General features: G+C 36.5%; 1 protein-coding gene across 5 annotated transcripts in view; it reads right to left on the bottom strand.

Annotated features, from left to right (window-relative positions):
- Positions 1-2,788: 2,788 nt before the first annotated feature.
- LOC139754810 (organic cation transporter protein-like) overlaps positions 2,789-12,089 on the bottom strand; it is a 105,134-nt gene continuing 95,833 nt past the window's right edge. For all 5 annotated transcript variants that reach the window (XM_071672645.1, XM_071672644.1, XM_071672649.1 and 2 more), the window contains 2 exons: positions 9,678-9,814; positions 2,789-7,163 (listed from right to left, as the gene is read on the bottom strand). In XM_071672645.1, the coding sequence (XP_071528746.1) occupies positions 6,986-7,163; positions 9,678-9,814 (315 nt within the window). In that variant the 3' untranslated portion in view covers positions 2,789-6,985. The remainder of the gene's footprint in view (positions 7,164-9,677; positions 9,815-12,089) is intronic.

A 12,089-nucleotide genomic window follows, 5' to 3' on the forward strand; every position in this document is an offset into this window, starting at 1 on the left:
GTTCTTAACGCTACCTTGTTAACGCGAGAAATGGCGAATAGTTTGAAAAAAAAAAAAAAAAATATATATATATATATATATTATATATATATATATTATTATATATATAATATATTAATCACACAGACATATACATATATACACTTGTACATAATTCATACTGTCTGCCCTTGTCCATTCCCGTCACCACCCCGCCACACATGAAATGGCAACCGCTTCCCCCCGCACTGTGCCCAAGGTAGCGCTAGGAAAAGACAACGAAGGCCACATTCGTTCACACTCAGTCTCTAGCTGTCATGTATAATGCACCGAATCCACAGCTCCCTTTCCACATCCAGGCCCCACAAAACTTTCCATGGTTTACCCCAGATGCTTCACTCTTCCTTTGGTCTTTCATGTTTGATGAATACTCTGATGAATTTCATCTTCTTTTAAGATTCCTGGCTAGATGACTCCAAAGGAAATGTAATAGTAATTGTTCATCCTTCAGTCATGACTATATCCACTAATTTCTTCTTTCCTTCATTACAGAGATTGCATTTGGTAATTTTATAACCTTTAGTGACCCTTAAGTGAGAATTTCTTCTTTCTTTCCCTTTTCCTTGTGACATGATATATGTTCATCATCTAGTCCAAAAATAACCAAAGATATATGTCTGTCAAGCTTCTGGTTAACTAATTTTTGGAGTTTAGGTGCCACCCACCTTGTAGCTAAGCCCATGAGTTTTGGTTCATCATTCTTCGTGCCTCTGTGTGATTACTATTTATTTGTTAAGGGGAGAGTTTTTTACACTAGTGATGCTTAGTCTTAACCTTGTATATATGTACCATGTCTTTACTCTTATGTATGTATGCACACACATACATCTTAGCCTTTGCCAATATGTGTGTGTGTGCGTGTGTGCTGCATGTCTATTTGAGTGCAAATGTGTTTAATTGCTTAATGGCTAAGGAAGGTGATACAAATGAAACTTAGAGCTGAAAAGAATAGATGTAACCTGGTAAGCAAATTCAGGTGATAAGAGAGAGAAGGTCCATGAGAAACTGAGGGGGAGGTCTGTGTTTATGAGACTCACCTAAAGAGAGTCCCAAAGAAATCAAAACTTCTGAAGTTTACAATAATAAAAACTTCTTTCATATGTGGATATATGTAATATTGCATTAATATATGCATATTAGTTAAGTTTTACATTTTTTTGAATGTCCAAACATCCCTTAGATAATTACATAAGCTTCTCAATTAATGTAGGACTTTCAGTCCACTCGGACTTTTTCAGTGAGGCATAAAAACACAAAAGACATCATTGTTAACTGGGGATGAATCATCAGGGTGTGGAATAGTGGAAATCTGTCAAGAAAAATTTCCCATATGACAGATGTCTCCATCAGGACTGTAAAAAGATGGATTCAGCAGCATCAGGAGTAAGGTTCCTTTAAAGCTAAGCCTTGTAGTGGCAGACGATGAGCTGCCTCATGTGGAGAGGTGATATATTGGATACCATACAGGAGTAACCATAGTTTTCTGTGGTACAGATCCCTCAGGATCTTCAGCTTCATTGCCACCCACATACTACAAGATGGCACATCCATAAAATTTACATTCATTGTTGTGTGACAGCACAGAAAGAGCAAGTATTTCAAGTACAAAAGGATTCTGGACATGGTTTTCTCTTCAATATCTTGTAGCAGGCCCAGGTTTTTGGAGGACTCCTGTATTTACATATAAGTGCTTCTAATCTACTGAAGCAAGGGTAAGAATCTCCTGAAGACTAGTCAATGCTTGCTATGATGCTGAACACATTCATGAGAAAGCCAGGAGTAATACAACGAGCACAAATTTCTGGGGCTGGATATGGGCATTTGGACATGAGGAGTTGTCAAAAACAGATGGAAGGTTCACAGGCCAAGATCATATTCATGTTTTAGAAGAAGGATTTTTGTCATTAGTGTGAGCTGTGGCATTACTTCATCCATATGAGCAATGTGGTGAAGGAGTGTTCCACTCAACACCTTAAGTGGAAGTCTTCAATTTGGCTTCTAAGGGTCATGACATGAACTCAATCAAGAATTTATGAGCCATCATATGTTATAAGTTGGATATATGTGATAAAGTTAATTGTGTTGCCACTGAAAGGAAGGTCCATGAGGTCATTGAGGTAACGTCCTAATATTAACCTCAATTTAGTGGAATCCCTACCCTGGAGAATAAGTGAAATGGTTCATTCTCAAGGAGGCTGGACCTTGTCCTGGAAATCAAGTCCCATAATCACTTCATTACCATAAGATTAAGATTCTGCTTTTCATGTGATGATATAATCTTAGCAGTAATAAGGACATCTTTGCATATTATGTGTAGATTAGATAAATCGATGCTCAACTGTCAAAACATGCATCATGGTTTGTTCAAAAAACATTATAGAATATATGAAATGACATCCATTTCATGTCTAGTAGGTAAGTACATCCTTATGTAATCCACTGTCAGTATTAATTTGTGCTTTTTATGTCTGCCGCTGCAGTACTTGAATTAAAGCATGTAGCAATACAGGCAAATCCTATGACTCCATTTTCCATCTTCACTTACTCTGCATAATGTGAATTACTGAAAACATAAGCAACAATGAAAGGCAAATTATTCATCCTATTGTCACAGTCAGCTCTTACCAACTTTTTGTGTCAACATATAAGAGTCTGGGACCTGGTTACTTACATGTGAGAGAATTAGTTTCAGCAATATTAGTTTAGTGTGTGGAATAAACCCAAAACATTAATGAAGGACAAAAAAACATTGTTCAGTATAACAAGTTTAGTCAGAGCTTTAGCCAATTACTGAAAAGGGTAAAATATTACAAGAAATTTTTTCCCCTTATAACCTTACGCTAAAATCAAACACATATGGATTTAGTATTACATCTGCTGGAAATCATCCTACTTTTCACTCTACTGTTATTGTTCCTACAACCTCTTACTGTTCTTAGCTGTGCACTTAAGATAATAATGACTGAATTTTTATAATCTTTATTAAAAATCATCACCATAACAAAATCATCAGTATATGTCGTTCTCCACCCCCAACAACCTTCCTCTTATTTCATCAACTCCTCGGATCTCCCATGTCCTCCTCACAAACACCCCAGTGCAACATGTTTTGGTTCAAAAGGCACTTTTTTCTCCTGCCTCATTGTTTGAACCTCAGGTGTTTCAGATTCACATTTTGGCTGGGAGTGGGACAGAACTTTTGTCAGTGAGTATATGAGTGATATAAGTGTTTGTGTGAATTATAATCAAATAGGGAAAAACTGTTGAGTGCCAAAAATTGCTTATGGAATGATCTTTTTTTCACCCACAGCTAGTGTTGCTATCTATTTGTACAGTACTTGGTGAGTTATACACTCATGGGTCCCCATCTCCTGAACTTCCTTTGCCATCATGGAGCCTTTTAAATCTCAGTACTCTGTTAGCATTCATCATGTCCTTAGTTTATTCCAACCATCATCCACCTTAACACTAAATCCAGTATGTCTTTACTTTCTTTTCAAATACTCTTTTGCCCAGCATCTTGTCATAGCTTCTGGTTACTCTGATATTGCATCTCTTGAAGAACTGTTCACTGTCAACTTTACCCAACAGATTTTCAGACCTGAAAGCTTTTATCAGGAGCCCCCTTCCTTCCATAGCCCCCAGCTTTCATTATAGTTCAGTCCTCTTAATTCAAGTACCATCTTAATTGCTCTGCTCTGTGCTTTTAACTTATGTGTGGTGCCTAGACTTATGAAGCATAATTCAGCTTTAGTTTGCTTATGTTGTAATTACCTATTTGCACTCGATTTTACACTCATGATACCCCATCTTGAGTATTCTCTCCTATCGTGGGAATATTTTTCTAAGCACATTCTTAGACCACATACTTGAATGTAATTCTGATATTTGCCAATATATAGTTTGTCTCTTTCACAGTTCTCTGCAAGTACAGCTCTGGTAACAAATAGGCACAATGGTGACAGATAGGTCTATTTCACACAGAGATTCTCATAATTCATTTGCCAGTAGTAATAGCCTTCTTTTACTCCGTCCCATCTTCATTCTCTTGAACTTACTTTCACTGAGTCTCATCATCCATTTATCTGACCAACTCTAGAGTTTGTCCAGTTACCCTGTAAGATAATGTGATCATTATTCTTTATTTCTCTCATGACCTTAGCATCATCAGCAAAATGTTTAGATGGGAGTACAGTCCATTAGGTAAGCCTTTACATACCCCAAGAACAGTAGGGGACCCAAGACCAAGCCCTTGTGGCATGCCAGGTGTAACCCCAGCCCATTCGAAGATGCAACTTTTATCTGCATTCTTGCTCCCTTCCAGGAACTAAGGTAATCTGTCCACTGAAGGAGTCTGCCCCATAATCCTGCCTTTAGCTCTAGCTTTTTTATCGTGATAAGCCACCGATGGGGTATAGTGTCAAAGGCTTTTCTGCTCTCCAAGAACACAGACCTCTCATCCATCCCTTTCATCTAAGATGGAGCTTACCCTGTCATAGATTTGAAGGAGATTATTAATGCATGATCTTTCTTTGAAACTACGTTGCCTTTTAGGCCAGCAGTTACTCCTCTGCACATTATCATTTATTTGCATTTTTTTAAAAACCACACTTGTTAGTGAGACTGGCCTGTAGTTCATTGCAATTTTCTAATAATATTTCTTGAACATAGGCACAACTTTTGTCTATTTCACATCCTTGGAACTAACTCTTCTTCTCATGACCTACTGAACAGTATTTTGAATAGCCTATTGATACCTCTGCACATTCCTTCAACTCATATGGGGAGACTTTACCAGGATCATGGGCCTTTCATGAGTTAAGTTGTCTCAATAGTTTAATTATATCACTTCTATCACTTTCTATTCCTTTCAAGACTTCTTCCCCTTCCCACCTTTGTATGAGGAGACCTGGTATTTTTTCATGGACAGCTTGGAATTTTTGGACACCATGCATTTTCCCATGGACAATTAGGTGTGTTCCCTTTGGACAGGTGTAGATTCATATGTATTCTCCAGTGAATGGCTAGGAGTTACTATAGTGGATCTGAAGTTCATATTCTGTCATAACTAAAGTCACAGCACCTAGTTATATTTTGATTAAGGGACAGTCTGGAGTGTTCACATTACAGTGAAATCTCAAATTAGTGCCTGAACTACTGACCTGCCCAAGTTGTTGTCAATCTGTGAAACATATGAGGTGTTAGGCTGATAAATTACTTTGTATTTAGGATCAAGGTTAAATTAAGATTTGTTTCTAATTAGTTTTTGTGAGATTTTTTTGGTACAGTAACTAGCTTTTATTTTTTCAATCTTGATAGCTGTTCCCCACATTAACAAGATAGTGCCAGGAACAGATGAAGGAAGGCCACATCCACTCGCATCCATTCTTTACCTATCACCTGTAATACTAATTATAAAATGATATTTCTGTGCATGGTTTATTGTGCATGGTTTATATAATTACCCCTTCAAAGTGTGGAAAACAGTCACATTGTTTATCTAGGAATTTATTTTTGGCCATGACATTATTTAAAAGATATTTGATTATATAGCCCTTAGATCCCTTTTATGGGGCTCCTACAACTTCATATTTGCACTACAATCAGCAGCAGGGGGATTAACTCCTTTGAAGTCAATAGTTCCTTGACAAGATTATACATCTTTTCACCCAATGACAATGATATAACCTCGTCAAATGTAACTTTTCACTCATTGCTGAGTCCAGCGATTCCCGGTATTTATATATTCACTCAAACAAAAGAAGTGAAATACCTAGAATCTTATTTACATACTGCAACTTCAATTTTTACATTTTGTACTTTCTAAATAACTGAAAAATTGTGTCAGCACTAACGTCAACTGAGTTTCTGTTTCATTTCTAAAAGCTGAACCAAAATATAAAATGAACACAAATAATAACATATAGCACAACTGAGCAGCTAGCTGTCCATTAACTACTGTATTCACATGAACCTAATGCATACCATACAAACCATTCACACTTTAGGCAACACTCCTATTTTGCACTAACTGCTTACATTAGTGTTGATATCACAAAAAACAATAATTTATTATGAGTCTCTCATCATTAAGAATATAAAGCTGAAAAGAAAGCTTACCTTTTTGTTATCATTTCTCTTCCTCCTACTCACTCTGCACTCATCTTGTCTGTTCTCATGGTGAAAACAGTTTTAGCATCTCATTACATTTGTTGATTAGTATTCTTTATCACTACTCTACTGCTGTGTTTGTAGTCAGTGATGAAGCAATGGTCCCTCCATAATCTTAAATTTGTTCAGAATTACAGAATATTATTTTTCATCTGGATGTCATTCATGTATTCTTCAATTCATCTGCTTCTCCTCCTCCGTCTTATCTGTAATCTTCCTCATATATATGTGGTACTCTTCCAAGTCACATCTCATATATGTATATAAACTTTAAGCATTTCAAATATAAATTACACAATCACTGATTTCTATATAAATGATTGCTTACTTTTGTAAGAGGCAAATTAGCTTGTGTCAACCTGTATTTGTTCTGTTTCTTTTGTGCTGCTGCTGATGCGATGTGCATCTCCTTAACGTAAAAAAGTACAAAATATAAGCTACAGACAGACAGCATGAAATACCAAAATATACTGAAGTATCTCAGAAGGCCACTTGAATATGATAACTACTCCCTACCATTCTTACGTGTAATGCATTTAAAAGAACTTTGGTCATTTTCCTTTACAGTAGTTCAAGAGCAACTAAGATTATTCAGTGCAAGGTAACAGTTGTGTGTCAAGAAGAGAAATCACAGAAAGCAATACTGTACGTCAGATGATTTTACGTAGTCCTCATAAAGATAAGTTGTCTTCTTCAATCACAATTCTGCATTGAATATGATACTGCTTATATATCATTTTGTAAAGACATTAATATTTGTACACATAGCCCATTTTTAAATTTTATTTTCTGTGGTGTGATTAGCTTTATCAGACTGTATCATTATTTGGCTTTCATCAATGTTCCCTGAGTCAGATGCTTGTTTGAAAGGTATATCAAGGCAACTCTCAGTGTCTGCATGAAGTGGCTCTGCATTTTCTTTCATGGCTACCTTATCACGTTCCAGTGATCCCCTGTCAAAATGGAAAAGATAATTACTGAATTCGTACTACAGTGAATATATGAGACAAATGCAAGTTTTTAAAAGATACCCATGTGAAACTGAGAAGTAAGAAGTATAGTGATAATGAGAATTTTTATAATAAGAGACAGAAGGATGATGAATTTGTTCAATGTTTATACAGGAAGCAACTGTGAATGTTGCTGGTTTGTATGGCAAACATCAAGAGAAGCTTAAATCTGTAAAAATTTAAAAGCATTTGCAAAACTGAGAGGAAAGAACATTTGAAATATTGGTATCTTGAAGAGATGAAAGAACTTGATCTAAACACTGTTGAGGAAAAAATATGAGATAATCTTTTATGGCAACAAACTGAGGAATTAAAGATGATAACTGAATTATAAACTTTAATACATGAAAGAAACAGGGTAATTAAGTCTATAAGAGTACTTTGGAATATATCAAAAAGATCTTCCTTTCATGTGCGTTCACAATTTCCCATATGAATAAGTGAACCTAAAAGGAAAAAAGAGCCCCATTTGGCTTTTTCCCATGTTCCCTCTTTAAAAAGTAAAACAGGAGGGAAGGATTTCCAGATTCCTGCTCATACCAGAGATATCAAACAAAAATATCTGAGCCTAGCAAAGAAGAAAAGGATTTTAAAATTTAGTGAACCCCCATATGAAGTAAAACTTGCATGGAGTAAGTTCAAATACCTTTAAAAGCAGGCCAGACAAGCTATTAAAAACTGTCCCAGACAAACCAAAAATACAACCCAACTATACAGTGTGTGCGACAGCAGAGTATAACTGGATTGCTTAACAAGCAGCAAGTGCAGTAAACATGTGCTAACCCTACCTAATGGGGAAAATCTTGTCATATGCACTGTACTTCTATGAAGGAACTCAAGTAGTGAGTGATACACACTAGCCTTGTTTCATAGTAGAATCTGACCATAGGTACTCACAGATAGACACTATCTCTCTCCTGTTATTAAATGGGTTAAAGAAATGAGATGCAATGTCACCTAAAGGAAATTATGTGAAATAGGCCTTTTAGAAAAGTGGAGAATGTGGACAAAATACCAATTCTGCTGCAAAGAAAATATCAGGGCAACAGTATAGATGGTATGACATGTAAAAGAACATAAGGAGAATGTTTAGTATCACCTTGCTTATTTCTAAGTAAGAGGAGAGAGGAACAGTGTAAGTATTACCATTTACCTACACGAAGAAACTGATGCCCACCATACAGTACATAAGGATGCTGTTTCCCAACATACAGCATGTGATGATAATGTTACCCACCATTCAGTACATGAGGATACTGTTGCCCAACATATAGCATGTAATGATACTTTTAACCACCATTCAGCACATGAGGTTACTGTTGCATACATACAGCATGTGTTGATGCTGTTACCCACCATTCACCACATGAGGATACTGTTGCCCAACATACAGCAAATGATGATACTGTTACACACCATTCAGCATATGAGGATATGTTGCTAACCATCCAGTGGATGCATATACTGTTACCCATGATACGATACATAAGGATACTGTTGCCCACCATTGGGTGTGAGAATGCGGTTTCCCATTATCCAGTCATGAGGAAACTATCACCCAAAATACTTGAGGATAGACTGACAGGAAATTTGCTGCAGGGTACGTGTGTGATAGGAACTTAGGGATGAACATGTCCATATCCTGTTGCCAGAGCCCCACCTTAGGTAAAGAGTTAAGAAGACACACTGTCTGCTGGTAAATATTAGAATTGCATTTAGTGAGCTGTTCCCATCCTATGTTAGGCCATAACTAGAATATGCTTCTCAAGTTTGGTCACTGCACATAAAAAAAAGCTGGTTTAAAGAGATATAAGCTGTGGTAAGGTCATCTCTTACTCTTTTCTTTCCCATGGTGGACAAATTTAAGGCCTCTACCCTTTCCCTGTAACTCATTTATCTTAATTTAATTCTGGTACCATGTTTTTTCCCCTTCTAGACCTTCACTATTAGTTCTTTGTGCATTTTTAAATGTAGTGACCAATCTTGAGAAGAAATTTCTAGTTCTGGCCTTTATAGGATATGAACAGCTTAAATATTTCCTCATCTATAAACGTAATGTAATTCATATATTTACCAGCAGACAATTTGTCTTCTTTTCTATTTTCCAAAGGTGGGACACTGGCAACAGGTTATGGACATGTGAACTCCTAGGGTCCTTTTACACATATATTATTGAAACTAATTTCCTTTTAGACATTATTCATATTAACACCTTCTATCACCATGTCCTGTTCTCCATATTTTATGATTACTTGGACTGACTTCATCAGCCATGTACCAAGCCAATCCTGGATTTTGTTTAGGTCTCCTTTTCTGAGAAGGATTCCAATCCTTCTGGCAAGTCATTCATGCTATGAGGTGTATCTTAGAAAGGACAAACACCAGTCTAACTAATCTTAACTAAAATACCATTTGATATACTATTAAGCAATATCTGCAGCCTTATAAACCACATACCGTCCAAAGTTCTCTCCATCCTCAATAGTCTCTGGCAGACGTCGACCAAGGGTCTCAGGCAGCAGAAGGGACAGCAAACCAGCAGCAAAAGACAAGGAGCCAAATATGATGAGAGGAAGAGGCTGCCACTGATCTCCCTGAAAAATTACGATAAATGATCTTCAAACTCAACCAAAGGATCAGTGAAAAGGGGCAATCTCACCAAGCTGGATCAATATCCAATGCAGTCTTTCAAAATTAGTGACCAGATGTATGAAAATTCAGACATATGAACACACACACACACCAACTAGCCAGTTCTTAAGAAAGATTATTACTCAGCAGTGGTAGTGATTGAATTATATATATGTAGATAAATGTACATATGGATTTGCGATCTGGGCTGATTTTAAACATGAACTAGTTATACAAAGAAATACTCTTACTTTGTATTTTATGTGATGAAGATCCAACATTGGTTAGCAATAACTAAAAACTTAAGCCAGAGGCTTACATGTGGATGTGAAGATTCTACTTCATCATCAGAATTTTAACTGAAGATATATGAAATTGATGATTTCACCAAGTTGGATAAAAATCTAAGCAGAATGAGTATAGCCAATGACTGGACACTATAGCAGTTCAAGAGATAATGGCAATATATATCAATGAGGCAACTAACAAACCTGATAAAAGAAATGACATAAGATGATTAGACAACTTCATAGATGGCCACCAAACTAAAGTCATTCAAGATTTTCTCCAAAGAACTCAAGCTCTACTATGGAGTACCCTAGAGAGCATTTCTTACTCCAACCCTCTTCAATTTTTTCCTACACGTCTTTCTGTTACATTCAACAGGCCACCCTGTGGAAGCCCTCTCATATGTAGCTGATATCTCAATCACTCACATCATGACACTGAACAAGCAACAATACACATTCAGCACTACATATCACAATTAAAAATTAGCTTGCTCCAAAGAAATAGAATAATGCAGCATTACCACAGAAATCCACCATCACTCTCTTAACCCCAAAAAGTTTTGAATCCAACTTACAATCTGCTATTACCTTGAATGGTCAGCCACTCTCAATCAAACCTCCAGCAGCTTATTAACAAACTAAACACTTCAAAATACAATGGAGCCAGTTTTGGGCAAGAAAAGGAATACCTTAATAGCCTCTTAAAAACAATTCATCCATGCCATCATAAACTACAACTCACTTGCTGAGTCATCTGCCTTGTCAAAAGCAAATATAAAGGTGCAAAACACACAAATGAGAGCAGTAGTCAAAACAATCACCAGCCATCTTAAAAACCAACAACATTCAACACCTCCACAGTCAAACAAAAGTACTTCCAATATGATCTCACCTCAGTATGTTTGGTACTCAGTTCTTTGCAACAGACTTAACACCTTCCACCCAAACGATTTCATACACAAACACCAACCTCCAAGTAGAAATAAAAATCTTGCTCCCACTTCACACTTTGGCAACCTATACTTATAGTGCTCCCCCCCATCCCCCCCACCATAACAAACAACATTGACATAACATATATGGTATACATTTTAATGATTAGACAAGTGATGAATATATGCCTACCTAATCCAGTCTTACACTCCATTCCACATTACCAACACCAGAACGAAATAGAGGCTACAGATGAAACAAGAGGAAGAAGGAAAGGCCAGGACACAGAAGCGATGGATACAAAATAATGGAATTTTGATAACATACTGAAGCATGTCGTGAGAGGAAAATGCAAATTTGATGATATTTACAGGAATACAAATCTAAAACTGTGTAAAAAGAATTTAAAGTTATGGAAGCTTCAGTGAAAAAAGCTGTAGGAAAAATGTTTGTGAGCGAATTTGGCCCATAATATGCTGGCACTTCAATGCTTTGAGAGATTGTAGAGAAGGGGAATTGAGATCAGGCTCTTGCATCCAACTGGGATAAAAAGAATTGGGTAAGAACTATAAGAATGTGAGAATGAATAGGCAAAGAAAAATGGTAACAATTGAAGAATTTTCAAATCTTTAAGACAGACAAGATTAGATGCAGAAAAGGTTGAAAAGGGAGGACGAGGGATGACAATAGTTTGGAGATTGCACAGGAATGTGAACAAAGGGACAGAGAATATGAGATATGACTAAACTAAAAGAAAAGGAACAGTTAGAAATATGGACAACAGTAATGACAACACAAGCACAAACCAAGTTTCAGCAGAGATGTTAATGGAATTAGAAAGAAATTTAATACATAAGAGAATGTAAAGCACTACACTGTAATAAACAATGACAATGGCAGACAGATCAGCACTGATAAGGAAACATGTAATTCAATGTAGAATAATCTGTGAAATGTCTTAAGTGCGTGTAAAAAACCTAGCCGACTGGAATTTTGATCAGAATTGTTTCTTCAT

This window comes from Panulirus ornatus, chromosome 17 (genome assembly GCF_036320965.1).
Source record: "Panulirus ornatus isolate Po-2019 chromosome 17, ASM3632096v1, whole genome shotgun sequence".
NCBI lineage: Eukaryota > Metazoa > Arthropoda > Malacostraca > Decapoda > Palinuridae > Panulirus > Panulirus ornatus.